A 22,866-nucleotide genomic window follows, 5' to 3' on the forward strand; every position below is an offset into this window, starting at 1 on the left:
GAAGGAGCCGTGTTCCAGGGAGGCATCCTTCCCGAGTCAATAATGCATGTGACCAGCTTGGCTCACTGCAGAGATTGACATGCCAACAGGCTGGGCTTCCCCGTGCAGGAAGCAGCTTTGGGGATACGAGATGCATCTGGGACTATCTCAGTGTGTGTGTGTGTGTGTGTGTGTGTGTGTGTTTGTGTGTGTGTGTGGGTGGGTGGGTATATGTGTGGATGGGTGTGTGTGGATGGGTGTGTGTGGACGGGTGTGTGTGTTGTGTGTTAATGAGCAAAGGTTTGGGTGTGTGAGTGTGTGAGTCACACTGTGTGTGTGGTAATAGTTTTTGCGTTAAGGGGACATTGCCTTTATCAAAAAGAGCTCCCCTGAGCCCCAATCACCAAAATCCCCCTATTTTACCTCAGGAGATCTAAAAATACACCTCAAATGCGCTGGAGACAGAAGGACTCAGCAAGCCACTTACTTATTGAAGCACTGTTGGAGGCACTGAAATGTAGGGAGATCAGTTTAGCGGTAACTTTTCACAGAAGCTTTTACGCTTCCTTGGCGTGTGTTTATGGTTACATATCCATTACATAAACCCACAGAATATGGAGTACAGATTATGACACAAGTCAGTGGGGAGACTAAGCAGCAATGGATTTCTATTTTGAAATGGGTGCGTGATATAGGCCTACTTCTTCAAAACATTTGTGGCCTGATGTCTGAGAGTTTGCCTGGAAAAACGTGCAGGTCCGTTAGACCAGGCGATATACATTGATTTTATTTTTTTTTATCCCCTGCTGCTTTTGTACGTTTGCCCCCTGACAAAGAAATGATCAGTCTATAATTTTAATGATAGGTTTATTTGACAGAATAACAACAAAAAAATCCAGAAAAACTCACGTCAAAAATGTTATAAATAGATTTGCATTTTAATGAGTGATATAAGTATTTCATCCCCTCTCAATCAAAAAGATTTCTGGCTCCCAGGTGTCTTTTATACAAGTAACGAGCTGAGATTAGGAACACACTCTTAAAACGATTGCTCCTAATCTCAGCTTGTTACCAGTATAAAAGACACCTGTCCACAGAAGCAATCTATCAATCAGATTCCAAACTCCCTACTATGGCCAAGACCAAAGAGCCATCCAAGGATGTCAGGGACAAGACTGAAGACCTACACAAGGCTGAAATGGACTACAATACCATCGCCAAGCTGCTCAAGAAAGCACATGTACAGTTTGCCAATGAACATCTGAATGATTCAGAGGAGAACTTGGTGAAAGTGTTGTGGTCAGATGAGACCAAAATCGAGCACTTTGGCGGAAGAGGTGGAAACATTATGCTTTGGGGGTGTTTTTCTCCTAATGGGACAGGACAACTTAATCGCATCAAAGGGACGATGGACGAGGCCATGTACTGTCAAACCTTCCCTCAGCCAGGGCATTGAAAATGGGTTGTGGATGGGTATTCCAGCATGACAATGACCCAAAACACCACGGCCAAGGCAACAAAGGAGTGGCTCATGAAGAAGCACATTAAGGTCCTGGAGTGGCCTAGCCAGTCTCCAGACCTTAATCACATAGAAAATCTCTGGAGGGAAAACCTTAATGACTTGGAGAAGTTCTGCAAAGAGGAGTTGGACAAATCCCTCCTGAAATGTGTGCAAACCAGGTGGCCAACTACAAGAAACGTCTGACCTCTGTGATTACCAACAAGGGTTTTTCCACCAAGTACTAAGTCATGTTTTGCAGAAGGCTCGAAAACGTATTTCACTCATTAAAATGCAAATCAATTTATAAAATGTTTTACCTGTATTTTTCTGGATTTTGTTGTTGTTATTCTGTCTCTCACTGTTCAAATAAACCTACCATTAAAATTCTAGACTGATAATTACTTTCCCTCACTGTAGATGACAATTTTGCACAGTATCAAATGGTTTCAGATTTGGTGTCACATTGATATCATTGTCTCAACCCCTTTTCAACCACTTTTCTAAAGCCCTCGTACCTAAACAGACTGACAGCAGGTCTGAAACAGCATTGGATCTCTGCATGTTTCAGTCAGGTGGGCTGTCTGAATTTACCTGCATGGGTTGTAAGCCAATGACGGCAGCGACCTGTGGAGTGGAACTTATCGCACCCCTTGCTATAAGCTGCAGAAATGTCATCAAAGGTTATGAGGACCACGGGGGCCTCTGGGGTTTCTGTCCCATTCCGTTCAGGAGGAACACTGGTGATTGACTGCCTGCCCATGGAATCATATAACACTGGTGATTGACTGCCTGCCCATGGAATCACATAACACTGGTGATTGACTGCCCGCCCATGGAATCATATAACACTGGTGATTGACTGCCCGCCCATGGAATCATATAACACTGGTGATTGACTGCCTGCCCATGGAATCATATAACACATGTGATTGACAACCTGCCCATGGAATCACATAACACTGGTCATTGACTGCCTGCCCATGGAATCATATAACACTGGTGACTGACTGCCCGCCCATGGAATCATATAACACATGTGATTGACTGCCCGCCCATGGAATCACATAACACTGGTCATTGACTGCCTGCCCATGGAATCACATAGCACTGGTGATTAACTGCCCGCCAATGGACTCACATAACACTGGTCATTGACTGCCTGCCCATGGAATCACATAACACTGGTGATTGACTGCCCGCCCATGGAATCCCATAGCACTGGTGATTAACTGCCCGCCAATGGAATCACATAACACAGGTGATTGAACGCCCGCCAATGGAATCAATATTAATTTGTTAATGACAGACGTTCAATCAACTGAAAAGCAGACGTTGCTGATATACCACAGAATGTCTCTTTATTCTACTCTGTTAGTGAGACAAGCACCCTTTTAACCTCTTCATCCCTGACCTGTTGGTCAAACGTGGTTAGAGAAAACTCCTGGCCAGGGTGGAGGGTCAGGTCATGGCTGTGGTGCCTCTTGGCATCTCTGCTTATATTTCATTATCCCCAATCAGAGGCAGCTGCTCCCAATTGCCTCTGATTCAGGATCCTTTTAAAGTTGCTTTGGTTCTGCATTCATTTGTTGGTCACTGTTTGTTGTTAGTGTTGTGTTTTGCTTCTCTTCAGTTCCCGTTCATACGCTCCTTTTGTTGTTTTCCTCGTTGTGTTGGCAAGAAGGACATTGAAAGGATGTTCCCTAACTCTGCGCCTCGTGTCCTGCCTACCCAACACCGAGACATGGGGGAACGGGTCTTGTGTTCCCTAGAGAAGTGCCTCCTTCCCAAAGGACCACAGCTGAGTAAATAAATGATTGAGCTGACTCCCTGTTGCGCTACAAATTCCTTCAAGCACTGTATTTTCTTTTAATGGTTTTTCACAGTGCAGATCACTTGTGTTGAATTTTACTGTAGAGGCTGACTGTGTGTACGGGATGCTTCTTTAAATTGGACATGACAAACAATTGAAAATCACGCATTCATCCTTAAATGTCCAAAGAGAAAGAAAAGACCACTATTTGACCAAAAATGTACAGAAAGGAAAACATAGTGTATTTATAGGAGTGGAGACCCAGGTAGCGTAACCTCAGTTAGCTTTTAGCTAGGCCAGAGGAGGTGGGCCATATTCCAATATACCACAGTGAAGGGAAGAACTTCGGCAGGATGCATCTCACCTGAGGTACCTTATTGCTGTCATCAAGTGGATCCCAACATAATTTGTCATAAAAATGTGCACACAGTAAGTTTTATTACAGACACTCTAATCCACAGCAACTTACAGTAGTTTGTGGATATATTTTCAGACTTCTTTTGTCCATGCTCACCGTGGGAATCAAACCCACAACCCTGGTATTATAAGTACCATCCTCTCACTGACTGAGCTATGTGGAGAACCCCAGCATTCAACTAATCAACACTTAGGGCTCGAACCACCCAGCTTCTCAGCATGCATAAAACACCTCAACAAGCCTGTGGGTGGCAATGTGGAAGCCCCGCCCATTGGAAGATCTGTCCTTTTCAGGCATCTGTTTTCTCAATGGAATACATTGGCTTCAAACTCAATAGAATACATTGACTTCAACCTCAATAGAATACATTGACTTCAAACTCAATAGAATACATTAGCTTTAAACTCGATAGAATACATTGCTTTCCTCTGCACTCTAAACTATAGGCAACTGATCTACAATGAACCTTGCAACATGAATGACCACCACAATTTACCAAGGCCACATAGCAGTGGGAGTTTTCTTAACACCCTAGTGAAGCCAACATAATTTCTAAAGGACCTCCTCGTATAAAAATACCAAACAATTGTCAACATTTGTTTTGAGCTATATTGAAAAAAAAATCTTTAAAGAATATGAAAATGTTACAATATTTGAGAAGCAGTGGGGATTTCTTTAAGACTGCAAGGGAAGCTCTGCGTCCCCTATAATGTCAACAAAAATAATATGGTCAAATATGTACTATTGTGTAAAGATTTTATTGACAAAAAATGCGTTAAAACGCGTTAATCGGTCTTCCGCGGTGATTGGAGGATCTGACGATCTGTCAAACTGCATCTGCTTTTGACTGACAGCGGTCTGTACTATAAGAAGTCACTGAAGCTATTTCGCGCTCAGTCCCATCGCGGATTTCTTAAGTGTTTTTGAAAGACAAACTGCTGTAATATTTCTTGATATTTGTTTGGCGAAATTGCTAGCCGATTTGCATCATACATTTCACACAATTATAGGCTACACCACAATCCTTGTTTCAGTTTTACCAAGTAAATTTTATTTTATTTTAGATAGTTCATTCATTCATATACAGTAGTAGGCTAGGCTAGCGTCGTACGTGGATGAAACTGCGCACAATGGCAGACAGTGATTCGACCTGATTTTAGCGAAGCCATTCATTCATTCATCTTCTTCCGCTTATCCGGGGCCGGGTCGCGGGGGCAGCAGTCTAAGCAGAGATGCCCAGACTTCCCTCTCCCTAGACACTTCCTCTAGCTCTTCCGGGGGGACACCAAGGCGTTCCCAGGCCAGCCGGGAGACATAGTCCCTCCAGCGTGTCCTAGGTCTTCCCCGGAGTCTCCTCCCGGTGGGACGGGACCGGAACACCTTCCCGGGAAGGCGTCCAGGAGGCATCCGGAACAGATGCCCAAGCCACCTCAGCTGACCCCTCTCGATGTGGAGGAGCAGCGGCTCTACTCTGAGCTCCTCCCGGGTGACCGAGCTTCTCACCCTATCTCTAAGGGATCGCCCAGCCACCCTGCGGAGAAAGCTCATTTCGGCCGCCTGTATCCGGGATCTTGTCCTTTCGGTCATGACCCAAAGCTCATGACCTCAGGTGAGAGTAGGAACGTAGATTGACTGGTAAATCGAGTGCTTTGCCTTGCGGCTCAGCTCTTTCTTCACCACGACAGACCGATACATCGACCGCATTACTGCAGTCGCTGCACTTTAATAAACCATTAATAAACAGAGTCAAATTATATTTGTAAAAAAATATATATATATTGTTCTGTTACAAAATTAAATGTTATTGTCTGGGGTGCAAAAGACCCCGAGTGTCACTACAAATGAAGACCATCAGAGGGTTATAATGTAGATCGAAATGAGCTTCCCCTCTTTGAAAGACCAGCAACCGCCACTGTTGAGGAGATATTTGCTACCTAATTTTAATTATGGTTATATTTTTAACCTGAAGGCAAGATAAAAATATCTGATGAGACATATATTTTTTGCAGTGTAGCCTAGTTGCTTGTGAAATGTGGACTAACAATTTTCGGTTGTAAAACCATAAAACCAGACAAAGCCTGCCAACTGTCTTCTTTTATTGAATGTGTTCGAGTAAAGCAATACATGATATGTAGAATTGCAGCTTGTGAAATTTGGACTAAGAATTTCAGGTTGTACTTGAAACAGTAAACCAGGTTAAGCCTGATAATCACCTTCCTTACTGAACATGTTTGGTTCAAACAATATATAATTTATTTGAAATAAAAAAATTAGTAGTATATTTCAGTGTACTAGGAAGTATACTTCATTTTTGCCCAAACAGGTGAAAGATCAAACATAAAGGGGTGGGACATGTTGCCCTAAACATACTAACTAACATGTTACTTTTTACTCAAAAAACATCAATATTTATTTCTCTAAACAAGCGGATGAATTATCTGAAGGCATCCCTACATCTACAGTTAGGTCCAGAAATAATTGGACACTGACCCAAGTTTTGTTATTTTGGCTGTTTACCAAAATATATTCCAGTTACAGTTAAATAATGAATATGGGCTTTTAAAGTGCAGTCTCTCAGCCTTAATGTGAGGGTATTCACATCCAAATTGGAGGAAGGGTTTAGGAATTACAGCTCTTTAATATGTAGACCCCTCTTTTTCAAGGAACTAAAAGTAATTGGACAATTGACCCAAAAGCTGTTTCCATGGACAGGTGTGGGCTATTCCTTCGTTATGTCTCCATCAGTGATTCCAGGTGTGGCATTCACATTTGGAAGCTGTTGCTGTGAACCCAATCAAAGGCCGCTCTCAATGCAAGTGGAACAGGCCATCCTTAAGCTGCAAAATAAATCCATCAGGGAGGTTGCGGTTGGTGGGTGTCCCTTTGGTTGATGCCTGGCAATGTGGGTGGATTGATTTCCTGCCTGTTGGGCCCTGTCCGGGGCCTCCCCCGGGTAGGGCCACAGTGTCACCGGACCCCCCCCCCGTCTCAGTTCCAAGGTGTTACGCTGCTATATTATTGTGCTGGGGGACATGAGGGATGTACTACTAACTTTTCTCAGTTTACTCCAGTTTTACATTTTAGAAGGAGATGAGGTCCTGGTCCACACCTGCGGATTACCTGGTTTGGGGGGCCCGTTGCTGTCCCTGTCCTTGTCCACCTGGTCATACTTCTGACCTAGTCTAAATTCAAATAGACTCTGGATTTAGCCCAGAGAAATGTATTTATTATTCCATTTGGACTCTTAATATCTCACCCGGCACAGCCAGAAGAGGACTGGTCACCCCTCTGAGCCGGGGTCCTCTCTAGGTTTCTTCCTAAAATTCGACCTTAGGGAGTTTTTCCTAGCCACTGAAATTCAACACTACTGTTGTTTGCTCCTTGGGGTTTAAGGCCGGGTGTCTCTGTAAAGCACTTTGTGACAACTGCTGTTGTAAAAAGGGCTTTATAAATAAATTTGATTTGATTTGAGATCGCAGGAACATTAGGAGTGGCCAAATCAACAGTTTGATACATTCAGAGAAAAAAAGAACACACTGGTGAGCTCTGCAACACAAATAGAACTGGACGTTTATGGAAGACAACTGGGGTGCATGATTGTAGGATCCTTTCCATGGTAAAGAAAAAACGCTTCACAACATTCAGCCAAGTGAAGAACACTCTCCAGGCGGTAGGCATATCATTATCCGAGACAACTCCGCCCTCTATTTCAGATTCAGCACATGCCCCTCGGAAGGTCTGTGCACGGTACTGATACTACACCATCTGTAAAACACGGTGGAGGCAGTGTGATGGCATGGGCATGCCTGGCTTTCAATGGCACTGGGTCACTAGTGTTTATTGATGATTTGACAGAAGACAGAAGCAGCCGGATGAATTCTGAAGTGTATAGGGATATACTGTCTGCTCAGGTTCAGACAAATTCAGCTAAGTTGATTGGACAGCGCTTCACTTTACAGATGGACAATGACCCAAAACATACTGTGAAAGCAACCCAGGATTTTCTTTGAGACAAAGAAGTGGAATATTCTGCAAGGGCCGATTCAATCACCTGAAATCAACCTGATCGAGCATGTATTTCACTTGCTGAAGACAATATTGAAGGCAGAAAGACCCATGAACAAACAGCAACTGAAGACAGCTGTAGTAAATGCCTGACAGAGCATCACAAAGGAGGAAAACCAGCCTTTGGTGATGTCCATGCGTTCTAGACTTCAAGCAGTCATTGCCTGCAAAGGATTCTCGACCAAGTATTAAAAATGAACATTTTATTTATGACTGTGTTAATTTGTCCAATTACATTTGAGCCCCTGAAATAAGTGGACTGTGTATATAAATGGTTGCAATTCCTACATTTTTCATATAATATTTTTGTTCAACCACTTGAATTAAAGCTGAATGTCTGCACTTCAGTAGCATCTTGGTTGTTTCATTTCAAATCCATTGTGGTGGCGTACAGAGCCAGAATTATGAAAATAGTGTCTGCGTCCAAATAGTTCCCAACCTAATTGTATAAATAGAAAACATATTTAACTAACTTAATTCAATAATTTTCTAAATAACAGAAAAATAGATTAACTCAAGATGAATTACATGAAAATGTCAAAGAAACAAAGGATCATTTCAGTTTCTACAGTCTAGTGGCACCCAGAGAAAATATTTCAAAAAACAACAGCTCCTAATTTTTCTTAAATCAGCATCTCTACATGTATGACAGCCATTCCATTCCAGTGTCTGTTAAATTCCAACACAGCACACCTCATTTTACTTAACGAGGTACTGATTAGGTGATTACCTGAACCAAATTTAATTTAATGAGGGAAAGTATAAAAACCACTGCTGTGGTCATCACTATCCTCTTGCAATAGGACCAGCTGGATGGCAAAAACAGTGCAAGTAGTACCTCAAAGGTAATTTGAATTAAAAAAAATAACTATTCAGCATAACAAAAGAGTTGAAAAGAAAAGCTTTGTCCTTTGTGAAGGACGCATGAATCTAGCCAAGTACAAGGTTATCCTGGAAGAACACCTGCTTCCTTCTGCTCTGACAATGTTCCCCAACTCTGAGAATAGTTTTTTCCAGCAGGAAAATGCTCCATGCCACACAGCCAGGTCGATCAAGGTGAGGATGGAGGACCACCAGATCAAGACCCTGTCATGGCCAGCCCAATCTCCAGACCTAAACCCCATTGAAAACCTCTGGAATTTGATTTAAGAGGAAGATGGATGGTCACAAGCCATCAAACAAAGCCGAGCTACTTGAATATTTGTGCCAGGAGTGGCATAAAGTCATCCAACAGCAATGTGACAGACTGGTGGAGAGCATGCCAAGACACTAGAAAGCTGTGATTAAAATTCAGGGTTATTCAACCAAATATTGAAACATTAGAATTTTGTTGTTGAAAAATGAATATTCATTTGTTTTCTTTGCATTATTTTAGGTCTGCATATTTTTTTTGTTATTTTGACCAGCTGTTATATTCTACAAATAAATACTCTAAATGCCAATTTTTTTATTTGGGATTAATGTTGTCAGTAGTTTATAGAATAAAACTGTTCATTTTACCCAAACACAAACTTATGAATAGTAAAACCAGAGATAATTTTGCAGTGGTCTATTAATTTTTCCCAGAGCACAATCATCACAAAACTCCTACATGACAGATTGGCAAAACTACAAGTATCCTGAGCTATCTGTCAGTGGATCACTGATATCCTGACCCCAGGACTCAACACAACACCCATCGGCACTGGTGAACCGCAAGGATGCGTGCTCTTACCCCTCCTCAGCTGACTCTACACCAGGATTCCCCAAACCTAAAACTGATCCCACGCCCCCCCCAACCACTCCCCGGTAAGATTGGAGGGTGCAGGGCCACCTTAACCTGGCTCTACAAAAACAGTTAGAGGGCAAGAAAATGAAACTCAATGTAATACTCAGACCAAATCAAAGGTCCACTTCTGAAGGGTGTCACATTGTTACAAACCAGAACTGCAGAGTCAGGGAAGATAAGATCGTATCATTCAAACTGGTGCTGACAGACAGATTCTGTGCATATGGCAAAGGCTGTGAATGTTGAAATGTATTTCACTGTGTCCTGGACCCAGGTGGAACAAAGTCGACCGCCCTTTGAACTGCACCATGGTAGACCAGTGGGTGGGCATATCATTTCACATGGTAGGACAGTGGATGGGCACATCATTTCACATGGTAGGACAGTGGATGGGCACATCATTTCACATGGTAGACCAGTGGGTGGGCACATCATTTCACATGGTAGGACAGTGGATGGGCACATCATTTCACATGGTAGACCAGTGGGTGGGCACATCATTTCACGTGGTAGACCAGTGGGTGGGCATATCATTTCACATGGTAGGACAGTGGATGGGCACATCATTTCACATGGTAGACCAGTGGGTGGGCACATCATTTCACGTGGTAGACCAGTGGGTGGGCACATCATTTCACATAGTAGATCATTGTTTACACATTTGGACACCTGGGTATCTTAGTCAAATTCTGACCACATGCAACTTGATAAAGTGCAAAGAGCCCGTACCCCCTTACCTTTTTGGTCACATGACAGTTTAAATTCATCAGGTGCCCCAAAACAGGTGCATGTTATTCAAAAAGAATAAGAGTCAGTTTGGAGTGTCTAGCCTTCCATAAAGATATGAAACTTGGACTGGTTTGGTCTAGACAAGTGGTTCCCAAACCTCACTGGGGCCCCCCCCAGCCATTCCATCTATTAGATGTATCCCAGAACTAGCTCAACTAATTCAACAGGTAAGGGTTTGTTAATTAGTTAATAAGTTGATTCAGGTGTGGGCCCCAGGAGAAGTTTGGGAGAAGCTTCCAAATGACTTGCAATCTGCATAGGCTGCACGGGTGCTGGCTCACAGAAAGATATCACAAATGAGACTGTTCCTGGCTTTACCCCCTCCTAATAAATGTGTTTCATTCAGAAACAAAACATGTTTATACAATGAATAACAATAAGCAGGAAAAAGACTTTGACACGAACAGGAAATGAACTCATTAATAACAGAAACATGTTTTGCCCGAATCCAGAGTGAATGGATACAATTTTAGAATTTTTTATTCTACCGCCCCACCCAACCACCCACCAAATAAGTCATACGCGAGTCAGTAATTTTCATTATGTATTACATGATTCTACAGAGACAACACTATGACAACATTATGATCTCGTTGGCAACATTATTGTGTAGGCGGTGACCTCATATCCCGATGAATGGATCCTCTCTGTCATTGGCCATTGGCTAGCGACATAACAACCTCCATTGCCCTGCTGGGTTGCCTCTGTGCTGCTGCGTCTCTGGATGGGTAACCAGATGCTGCTGAAACGGGTGTTGGAGGGCCAGCAGGGGATCGTTTCCCTGGCATCCAAAACTTAAATCCTAATTCCCCCGAGGCAGTGAAGGGTGTCATATCACAGGTGGATGATTAAATGGATGTCCTGAATCAGTGCTCACGGAAAAGTCCATGGCACTTATTGTAAGAATGGGAGTCCTGGCTTCATTTTCCATTCTGGCCCTTTACCCTCGTATCATCAACAATGTAAGTAAACCTAGATAGGAGTGTTAAGTACTTAAATGTAAAAAAAAAAAAAGGTTCTGGATTTGAGGATCTTCTCTCAATAGATATCAGACAGATCATCTCTGTCATTGGATATGAGGCAGACAGTTTCACTCTGTCATAGGGGGACACCCAATCTCATACTATTATACACACAATGAGCGTATTTCCACTTCTGTCCCACACTACACACCCAGGGTTTTCATTTTGTTATCTCATTATGGGCTCTGACCTGAAGGCTCGATTTCTGAATGAAAGGTATTGAGCGGGCTCCTGTTTTTCTTGGACACTGGCGCCATCTAGGCGTTGACTAAAGGACGCGTTGCTCTACGCAGTTCAGGAAGGGCAAACAGACTTTGTCTTGCATTATTAATGTAGCAGCCTTAATGAGGCCGCTACCCACCCCTCCAAATGGGATGTCCCTATTTGGAGCAGTGAGTAGTGTGCACAGTTGGGGAACCAAAGGTCACAGGTTCAAAACACTGCCTGCCAAATGCCACATTGTTGTCAGAAGTGGGATTGGCTCAAATGGCCATTGGAGTGACATGTCTCTGTGAAGAACATGGTATAGTGAAGCGTGAGGACATGCTCTCCTCTTTGGTGGGGGTAGAAACACTCTCTTGTGGGAGTACTATAGTGCCCTTTGTGAAGTCACTACCCACCCCTCCAAATGTGCACATATAGTTAACACGGCTGGGGAGCTGAAAGTCGCAGGTTTGAAACACAGCCTGCCAGACACTAAATTACTTTTTAGACCAACCAGAACTGTTTATGGATAGGCCACAGTTCAATTTCACAATGTAGGAGCTAACACCCAAAACAAATATAGATTTTTAGGTAATATTCTACTGATTCTGCAGTAATAATTTTAAGAATTTTTCAAAAAACAAATGTCACAAATGAAATGTTAATTACTGTTTCAGAACGTTTGCATGTTTTTTTTGCTGTTTTGCAGTTTAACTACTAAATGACCACGTCATCACGTGACATACATCAAGAGTTTGTCATGTGACTATCTTCCGCATGCAGCAGCCAAAGCAGTTTTTTGGAGTGCTGCAATGGAGCTACCAGGAAGGCTAGTAAATCTTTTTTTATTCCTGTCTACTTTATGGAATGTCGGTTGTTTGCAGGACAGTGGTATGCTCTTTCCTCAAGAGTCGTCGTCGCGAGAAATTAAAGAGTTGAACGGTCTTTGGAACTTCCGAGCAGACATGTCGCCTAGCAGGAACGTGGGCTTCGAACAGGAGTGGTACAAAAGTCGCCTTGCAGAGGTAAATGGACTATGTTAAAAAAACACAAATACCGATGTAGAGTATGAATCAGCCCATATTCTTCCGTTTGTGTTGTCGGTATATGGTACTTTGTATAATCGTCTTGTTTTTTTAGTCTGTGTTTGCAAAAATAAGTTATGATTAACTTTCATACCACCAACTTGACATCCCGTTCATCCTGCCAAGAATGATCATGCATATTAACAAATGCGTAATACTTTGTGTTTAATTGTCTGCAAGATAATTCAAGTAAACATGATTGTAAAGTAAACACTTGTTGCCATTCATTCCTGCCTCCTCTTTTCGCTCACTTTTTTTGTCTGTGTGGGTTTGTCTAGACTGGTCCTGTGATTGACATGCCAGTACCCGCCAGCTACAATGACATCACACAGGACCCACGACTGCGGGACTTCATTGGCTGGGTCTGGTATGAGAGGGAGGTGTTGGTTCCGTCACGTTGGGTGTCTGACGCGAGGACCAGAATCGTGCTGAGGGTTGGGAGTGCCCACTACTACTCAGTGGTGGTTAGTGTCTTGCACGTCCTTTATGACTTTGTTTTCATTTTCCATTAGGCCCGATGTAAAAAACTCACCACATCCTCGTCATTGCGAGTTAATCTGCAGTGTACACTCCCCCCATTGCCTGTTGTTCTGTCTGGCCACACGTTGTATATTCCGGTGATTTCTCTACCTGTCAGTGGGTGAATGGGGTCAAAGTGACGGAGCACAACGGCGGCCATCTTCCCTTCGAGGCCGAGATAGGCGAGGTCCTCCGTAAGGGGCCAGACGCGGCCTGCCGGATCACCGTAGCGGTAAACAACACTTTGACCCTCCAGACTCTCCCCCCGGGGACGATCCAACACATCGACGACCCCTCCAGGTGATGGGACCACAAAAGTATTTGGACAGTCAGGGGGAAAAATTGCTTTTTGGCTCTGTTTTCCAGAACCTTGCATTTGAAATAATGCAAAGACCACAGGTTTGAAGGTCAGACTTAAAGAGCTACTACAGTCACAGTAAAATTCATTTCTAGGTAAAGATTCCCACCTTGTAAGCCACTGTTTGGTTTAGAAGACAAGATTGACAACCAACTCTAGCCAATAAAAACAGAGAAAGCAATGAATAGCCTCCTAAACACCTGGACCTATTTTTGAATGCTGATGACACATCCAGACAGGTTGAACGCACATCCAGACAGGTTGAACGCACATCCAGACAGGTTGAACGCACATCCAGACAGGTTGAACGCACATCCAGACAGGTTGAACGCACATCCAGACAGGTTGAACGCACATCCAGACAGGTTGAACGCACATCCAGACAGGTTGAACGCACATCCAGACAGGTTGAACGCACATCCAGACAGGGTGAGGGGGGTGATCGTGTGACTGACTGGAGTACAGCTTTAATTTCAGGATATTTGGATACATTTCAAATGAAATGTAAAATCTAAAAAGCTAATTTGCCCACAGTCCACCCCCCAATTTAAGATACTGTGAATACTTGGACAATTGGGCAATAAGGCATCTTTGGGGTTTGTGATATATTGCCATATATTGGCACTCTGCAACACATTGTGCCTAAAACCTTGTAGCCATGGTAGATTGGCTATATACCACACCCCCTAATGCCTTCGTGTTTAAATACAAAGTGCCGGAATACAGAGCGGGAACAATATAGAATGTGTGCCACCTTCATAATACTTTTGGTGTTTCCAATATATTTATTGTATTTTTAATACATATGTTTTGTCTGTACCGTAGATATCCTGCTGGCTATGTTGTGCAAAACACCAACTTTGACTTCTTCAACTATGCTGGTTTGCATCGTCCAGTGCTGTTGTACACCACTCCTAAGGTGTATGTGGACGACATCACAGTCATGACAACCTTCGCTGACAACGTTGGTGAGTGCAGCAAAAATGATGCACTCCTATTCACGTGCTGAGGGTGATAACTTGGATGTGTTTATTCCCAAGTTCATCCATGTCCCTTGTCCTGGTCCATTTCTGCATTGCTCCAGCCTCTGTGGAACAGTGCAGAAGTGACACTAGTCTCCTCTGAGGTGTTTTCTCCCATCTGCCATCTAGGTCTAGTCTCCTATGAAGTGTCAGCGCTGGGCAGTCCCACCCCCATGATGCTGGTCACACTCTCGGACAAAGATGGCCGCTGTGTGGCTTCCTCCACTGGACCCTCTGGGGTCCTCAAAGTGACCGACGTCAACCTGTGGTGGCCCTATCTAATGCATGAGAACCCAGGTTATCTTTATTCATTGGAGGTCAGTTGGGCTTTGTCCATAGTTGTATTCTGTGGTGGTATTTTGGGCTTTGTCCCTAGTTGTATTCTATGGTGGTATTTTGGGCTTTATCCCTAGTTGTATTCTACTGTGGTATTTTGGGCTTTGTCCCTAGTTGTATTCTATGGTGGTATTTTGGGCTTTGTCTGTAGTTGTATTCTTTGGTGGTATTTTGGGCTTTTTCCCTAGTTGTATTCTTTGGTGGTATTTTGGGCTTTTTCCCTAGATGTATTCTATGGTGGTAATTTGGGCTTTGTCCCTAGTTGTATTCTATGGTGGGATTTTGGGCTTTGTCCCTAGTTGTATTCTATGGTGGTATTTTGCCACCATAGAATACAAGGATGACTATCTTAACGGATACTGTACATTGTGTAATTCGTTGAAAACAAAATGACAGATTTTGAGGTCTGGATTCAAACTTTTTATGTGTCTCAGTGGTGTGTATGGACCCCCGACAACTTTTGGGCATGCTCCTGATGAAACGGTGGATGGTGTCCTGGGGGATCTCCTCCCAGACCTGGATCAGGGCATCAGTGAGCTCCTGGACAGTCTGTGGTGCTACTTGGCAGCATCAGATGCACCGATGCATAATGTCCTGGAGGTTCTCAATTTGATTCAGGTCTGGGGAATGCGAGGGCTAGTCAATGGCATCAATGCCTTCATAATCCAGGAACTGCCTACACACTCTGGCCACATGAAACTGGGCATTGGCCTGTACCAGGAGGAACCCACTGCATCAGCGTAAGGCTTGACGATGGGTCAGAGGATTTAATCCCGGTACCTAACAGCAGTCCGGGTACCGTTGGCTAGCATGTGTAGGTCTGTGCGACCCTCTAAGGATATGCCACCCCAGACCATCACTGACCCACCGCCAAACTGGTCATGCTGGATGATGTTGCAGGCAGCATAACGTTCACAACGGGCATCTCCAGACTCTTTTACGTCTGTCACATGTGCTCATTGTGAATCGGCTCTCATCTGTGAAGAGAATGATGCGCCAGTGGCGGACCTGCCAATTCTGGTGTTCTCTGGCGAATGCAAATCCAGCTGCATGGTGCTGGGCTGTGAGCACAGGTCCCAGTAGAGGACATCAAGCCCTCATGCCACCCTCGTGGAGTTTGTTTCTGACAGTATGGTCACAAACATGCGCACTAGTAGCTCGCTGGACATCATTCTGTAGGGCTCTGGCAGGCTCCTCCTGTTCCTCCTCGCACAAAGGAGCAGATACCGGTCCTGCTGCTGGGTTGATGCCCTTCTACGGTCCTGTCCTGCTCTTCTCGTGTAACGGCTTGTCTCCTGGTATCTCCTCCATGCTCTTACTGGTCATGGCCCTTGGAACCCTTAGGATACATACCTTCTTGTGATGGCACGTATGGATGTGCCATCCTGGAGGAGATGGACTACCTGTGCAACCTGAATGGGCTGCAGGTACCGCCTAATGCTACCAGTTGTGACAAGAACACTAACAAAATGCAAAACTAGACAAGAATCAGTCAGGAAGGATAAGGAGAGAGCAAATGTCTGTGGCCACCACCTGTAAAACTGTTCCCTTTTTTGGGGTTGTCTTGCTGTTGTCTCTCCAGTGCACCTGTTGTCACTTTCATTTGCACCAAAACAGATGAAATTGATTCACAATCGCTTATGCTTCCTAACTGGACAGATTGATCTTCCTGACGTTTCATTGTCTTGGTGTTATAGTGTGATAATTACATGTTCCCTTAATGTTTTTGATCAGCATGCAGCTCCGGAAAAAATTAAGCTGCACCTTTTTCTTTTCTTTCCTTTCCAAAAAAGTCAAAAAGGAAGGTTTTGAGTGAGGAACAGAAGGGTTAAAATGAAGAGATCACTGCTAATTGAACGCTTCTGTTCCTCACTCACAACTTTCCTATTCAACTTTTTTGGAAATGAATGATAAAGGTGCAGTGGTCTCTTAATTTTTTCCATAATTGTGAAATGGATGAAGTTTGGAACCATCAATACTCTTCCTATAGCTGGCCGTCTGGCAAAACTAAGCAACCAGGCAAGAAGGGCCTTGGTCAGGGAGGTTACCAGAAGCCCAACTACCACTCTAACAGAGCTTTAGAGTTTCTCTGCGTAGATAAGAAAACATGCCAGAAGGACAGCCATCTCTGCAGCACCACATTAATCAAGCCTTTATGGTAACCTTCAGGAGTGGCTATACAGAAGTCACGCCTGAGTAAAAGACATGAAATGCCGTCTGAAGGACTCAGAGAGCATTGGAACAAAGATTCTCTGGTGTGGTGAGACCAAATACAAAATATTAAATATGAAATGCAAAGATTGTATTAAATACCAAATACAAAGATTGCCAAGCACTACAACTGACAAAAATAAGGTGCCATTCATCACCTGGCAAATATCATCCCTACAGTGAAGCATGGTGGTGGGAGCATCATGCTGTGGGGATGCTTCTCAGCAACAGGGACTGGGAGACTGGTCAGGATTGAGGTAAGGATGGACGGCGCAAAATGCTGAGAGGTCGTTGAAAGATCCTGATCCAGAGCGCACAGAAGCTCAGCCAATGTTTATTTTTGAGCACGACAACGACCCGCGGCACACAGCCAAGACAGTCAGGGTTGGATTCAGGACCAGTCTGTGAGTGTCTCTGAGTGGCCCTGCCAAAGCCCAGACTTGAACCCAAATGTACATCAGTGGGGAAACCTGGAGACCAGTTCTCCGACACTCCACGTCCAGTCAAACAGAGCTTTAGATGATCTGCTGGGAACAATGGGAGAAACTGCCCAAATCCCGGTGTTGAAAGCTGATCAGGCCATATGGTGAGCATGCTGTGACTGCTGAGAAAGGGAGGGTCTAAATGTTTTTTTTTACATTTCTGTTTTTTATTTCCATTGAATTGGCACAATCTATTTAATTTGTTTAAAGTGCTAAGTTGGGCTCAGTTCCTTGATGCATTTTCCAAGACCTAGGTGATCCACTGAATGTGAAATAAGATTTAATTTTGTTAGGTTACTCAGGGAATTTATAGCACATTTTCTATTACTTGGTTTGTTTTCGTGTTAGTTGTGAATGGTGGGCTTGTACTACAAAAGCCTCCATGCTGGAGTTTTTTCCAGAAAGTTCAGATTTAAGTAAATGGCCTGGAACAGATATTATCTGCTGTGCAGGATTGGGAATCCTGTCAGTCGCTGTCACTGTATTTCTGTCTGAATCCCAAACATTCGGAAGGAATCTTTACCTCCCCGAATGAATTGCGTCTCTCGACTCGTGTGCTTCCAGGTTCGCATGACGTCGGGTAGTGAGGGTTCCGTCTACGAGGATGTTTACTCTCTGGCCGTTGGCATCCGTACCGTACAGGTCACCAGCACACAGTTCCTCATCAACAACAAGCCCTTCTATTTCCATGGAGTCAACAAACACGAGGACGCTGACGTGAGTACTGAGTCGTCCTGCCAGGGGGCAGCAAAACCCTCTGTGAAATGTGCCGTACGCTCACAGCTGATGCGCACCGGCTCCCTTGTTACATGCTGTAATTGCAGAGTTTTAGTAATGGGTGTCGGAGCTGAATCCTCTCTTTTTCCAGTAGTTCGCAGTCAGGCACGTGGAATAATCTTTGAAAGGGAGCGTGTGGACATTTTCCCCCGTTCACCGTTCTATTTTCCCTGCTGTCTGTGTGCACCAGATACGAGGCAAGGGCCTGGACTGGCCCCTGATTGTGAAGGACTTCAACCTGCTGAAGTGGCTGGGGGCCAACTCGTTCCGGACCAGCCACTACCCCTACGCTGAGGAGATCTTGCAGATGGCCGACCGTCACGGCATTGTGGTCATCGACGAGTGTCCCGGCGTGGGCATCAAAGACATGTAAGCCATCGGCATGGGGACGGTTCCTCTTTCTGTGTTCCCCTCCAAAGGGACCGGCTTTCTTGGTGGAGTGCATGTAAGTCACGTTGCCAAGGCTCCTAACCACAGCAATGTCAAGTAGTGACGGGACAGGTTTTTATACTTAAAGTGGGAAGCAAACAAATGATGGGCAGTTTCGCTACGTTGTGCACCTATTGGATAAACCTCCGGTGTTCTTCCTGCATGTCAGACATTTTTAAAGATACACTTTCTTCAGTTCTTTGTTTTACTGCTTTGATTTGCTTGCATGTATATAAAACATTGATTAGTCGGTTTTCATATTAAGTTTATTCCGTCTTTTATCCTGTCACACCTACATCAGACTACTGACAGTAATATTGTCGCCTGCAGTAAAAACATCAGCTTGATCAAAACAGACTGAGTTGCTGTCAACATCTTTATTGCTCTGCAACCTAAATTACCATGGTTTTAGGCTGTAAGTATATCTAGTCTTAATTACCATGGCTTAATGCTGTAAGTATATCTAGTTTTAAGATCTTAAAAAATACTCAGTGTTCGTAAAACCAATTGGTGTATACAGGCAAAAAAACAAGCATGCGAGTTTGCTGCATCCAATGCCCTGCCCATCTATTTAAAACAATACTGAATGGAACTCCTTGCCAATTAATATTTCCCAAGTGAAAAGAGAATTCACATCCAAGAAGGGAAAGGTGCCCCTGAGTGGTGCAGTGGTATGGGCTCGCCTTATTGAGCTCTAGCGACTCCTTGTGACGGATTGGGTATCTGTAAGCTTAATTGAGGTACAAGGCTGGAGAGTGCATTCTTTCGGTCTGAGTAAGGATTTTGGTGTAGATTTCCTGGTATATTTTTAGGTATTTCTGTATGTTATTTCCCCTCGTGTTGGACCCCTGGGAGGCTAGCTGTCATCACTGGATCCACCATAACATCAGGGACTTCCACAAACACACTCCTATCTCTCGTCCCCACAGACGTAGTTTTGGGAACGCCTCTCTGACGCATCACCTGGCAGTCATGGACGAACTGGTCAGGAGGGACAAGAACCACCCCTCTGTGGTCATGTGGTCTGTAGCCAATGAGCCGGCAGCTGAGATGCCCCCTGCTGAATTCTATTTCAAGTAAGAAAACATTTGAATCCCTGTGCCTTTTTCCTTAAAATGTACATTCACCTCACGATATAAGGGGTAAAATGATAAAAGAACAGGTGCACAATTGATGTAGGCTACTCATTCTTACCAGAAATCACAACTTACAATTACTGAATGCCTCTTTCAGTAATGAGAGAACCACGAAAGACTGTGAAGGCCACAGTTTTTCCTGGGAGCAGTGGTGTCGATAGTTCATTGAGGAAACCCCCCCCCCATTTGACCCTTTAGACAGTGGAGATGGGTGTATGGGTGAGTTGCAGCATGGTAGAATGGCTGGCTGGCGTGGGGAATGCAGCAGGCATTCTGCGACTGACCCCTCCCATTTAAAGAGCTGCCGCTGGGTGGGGCTGAGCCACTTGGGGTCAGGGAGTGACTGGGTCAAACAGCAGGGTTTTCCACATACCATTCCTTGCCATTACAATGATTAACTTTATTGTAGTTAACAAAGAGATCAATCCATCAAATGTATTCATAAAGCCCTTTTTACAACAGCAGTTGTCACAAAGTACCCGGCCTTAAACCCCAAGGAGCAAACAACAGTATGGTTGTTGTTAGTGTTGGATTTCAGACATTTCCTGATATTAAGTGGTGATGGTGTTACGGCTTGACTTTTTACAGGTCATGGACCTTTGAACCCTAACCTCTGACCCCCTGGATTTAACTGTAAACTCCGCTGTGAAACAGGCGACAGTGTGAATGTTTTTTGTTTGTGGTTTCAGGACACTTATAGGTCATACCAAATCTCTGGATGCCACTCGTCCCGTCACCTTCATCACTGACAGTAACTTCAACAGGGACAAAGGGGTAATACTTCCCTGTCTACAGATGAATCACTGTACTGTGGCTTTCAGTCTTTGTTTTCCCTCAGGGAGTCACATTTTAGGTCTATGGGCTTTTGACTGTGCTTGATTCTAAAGCTGTTGTTTTCAAAATGTAGAGCTATTTTGAAGGCATACCTGGGCCCTAATTCAATCATCCTGGTTTAATAAGCAGGTCTGACTCTACAACCACAGTGGCTTCCTGCTAATGATAAGCTACTGATAAGCTAGTCTGAGTAGAAATTTGACTTGAGACTAATCAAACAGTTGACGATGTCAGGCACGCCAGTTATGTCAATAAAGTTCAATTCAATACAAAGTGAGTTAAAAACAAATGAGGCAGGTAACTCTATCTTTACCTGTTCAAACGTTTCATACTCATATATTCTGTCCGTTTTGAAGAGGTCATCATTTCAGACGTTATAATTGGAATTCAATACCAATACAAAACAATCTGAACCCTGTCGACTTGCTGACCTGGTATTTCCGCGGTCAGCTGACCTCGTGAACCCCATCTCTCCCTAGGCTCCCTACGTGGATGTTATCTGTGTGAACAGTTACTTCTCCTGGTACCATGACCCGGGTCACCTGGAGGTCATCCCCTTCCAGCTCAACACCCAGTTTGAGAACTGGTACGGGAAGTACAAGAAACCCATCATCCAGAGTGAATATGGAGCCGACGTGGTTCCTGGGCTTCACACTGCAAGTACCTTTTACCTCTCCGTTGTTCTAGAAAGCGTTCCAATGCAACAATTCTTACAGGTTGGAAACAGTTTAAAGAATGTGCAGTATTGGCATTTAGTCTAAAGCAAACAGATATGCGACCAACTGAGATTTCAAGGTCTTTTTGAGGCCAACAATGGTTTGAATGCCAGTCTGTCACATTTGCTTAGAACACAGGTTGAAAACCACTAATTGAAAGCTAAGTGGTAGCTCTTGAATTGTCAACCCACTTCTATCCTGTCAAATATACTTAAATGGGTGAGAATAAAGTGAACTTATGAAGGCTGAATAGAAAGCTACATTTTCTTTTCTCTTCCCCATAGGATCCTCCCATGATGTTCACCGAGGAGTACCAGAAGATCGTCTTACAGAACTACCATGATGTTTTTGACCAGAAGAGGAAGGAATATGTCATTGGAGAGCTCATCTGGAACTTTGCTGATTTCATGACAGCACAAAGTAAGGATGAATAAAATGAAACCTGTAGTACTGGAATAGATTTAAATGGCTGACATAGCGAACATTCATGTCACGCCTACCAATTACGTAGAACGGCCCACCTTTGCTTTCTTAGCTGAGCTAATATTTAACAGAAATGTGTCTAGGCGTAGACAAAGGATTAGTATCTGATTGCTAGCCCAGTAAAATGTTGAAACTATACCAGTACTTTGCATGGACCTGCTGGTCTTTATGTGAAATGTACACACATTCCCCAGTGTGAGATAAACCTAGTGACTGGGAATGGCTGCAGTACGCCCTGTGGCATGTTTTTAACATTTAAACAAATCATGTCAGAGACTCCTTCACTGGCGGATGAGTATTTTGAATACAACACAGTGGAAGCAGAGCTGCCTGTTTAAATGTGTGGCAACGTCAGCGTTGACCTACTGTATGTGAAGCAACACATCACCGTTTCAACAGTCTCCGACCAAGGGTCAAGGATTCCCCATGTGGTTTAGGGGCATAGTGCCGCGGATGCTGTTCTGGGTACCAACCTTTTCTGTGTTCCTCTTTCGGCAGCGGTGACCCGTGTGGTCGGAAACAAGAAAGGCATCTTCAGCCGGCAGAGGCAGCCCAAAGCTGGGGCCTTCCTCTTGAGGGAGAGGTACTGGAGGTTGGCCAATGAGACAGGCCTGCTTCCAAGCTGGGCCAGATACCCGTGCTATCTGCCCAAGTACCCATGATGCACCATGGCGGTCGTATTCTTTAGCCCACAAAACTACGATTTGGACCACAGCACATTATCAACCTCAACGGTCTAACTCTTTAATTTAGGGATCAACCCATTTTTATACATGAATATGAATAGAATGCGGTTCCATGTCAGTGTAAATGAATAGGAAGTTGATTTGATTAAAGTACTGTATCCAATGTGTGTTATGGCTCTGCGTATATATATTATTTTACTTCCTGGCTCAATATTAAGAATATCAAAATAACACTT

At 44.0% G+C, this 22,866-nt stretch overlaps 1 protein-coding gene across 1 annotated transcript; it reads left to right on the forward strand.

The window, feature by feature from the left end:
- The first annotated feature begins 12,312 nt into the window (after window positions 1-12,312).
- gusb (glucuronidase, beta) lies at window positions 12,313-22,797 on the forward strand. Its single transcript, XM_010867563.3, has 12 exons — window positions 12,313-12,581; window positions 12,920-13,105; window positions 13,279-13,460; window positions 14,344-14,486; window positions 14,670-14,857; window positions 18,134-18,286; window positions 18,537-18,715; window positions 19,705-19,851; window positions 20,601-20,685; window positions 21,225-21,401; window positions 21,746-21,881; window positions 22,443-22,797. Exons 1-12 carry the CDS (start codon window positions 12,369-12,371, stop codon window positions 22,604-22,606), a joined length of 1,953 nt encoding a protein of 650 aa, XP_010865865.2. The 5' UTR covers window positions 12,313-12,368; the 3' UTR covers window positions 22,607-22,797.
- The last annotated feature ends 69 nt before the right edge of the window (window positions 22,798-22,866 follow it).

This window comes from Esox lucius, chromosome 7, assembly GCF_011004845.1.
Source record: "Esox lucius isolate fEsoLuc1 chromosome 7, fEsoLuc1.pri, whole genome shotgun sequence".
Lineage (NCBI taxonomy): Eukaryota > Metazoa > Chordata > Actinopteri > Esociformes > Esocidae > Esox > Esox lucius.

Excerpts from the sequence above, each read along its gene's own strand:
- gusb (XM_010867563.3), top strand. The coding sequence starts at position 12,369 with ATGGAGCTACCAGGAAGGCTAGTAAATCTTTTTTTATTCCTGTCTACT. Across the intron at positions 14,858-18,133 it reads GTTATCTTTATTCATTGGAG|GTTCGCATGACGTCGGGTAG; the intron begins GTCAGTTGGGCT and ends GTGTGCTTCCAG. Across the intron at positions 21,402-21,745 it reads TGGTTCCTGGGCTTCACACT|GATCCTCCCATGATGTTCAC; the intron begins GCAAGTACCTTT and ends TCTTCCCCATAG.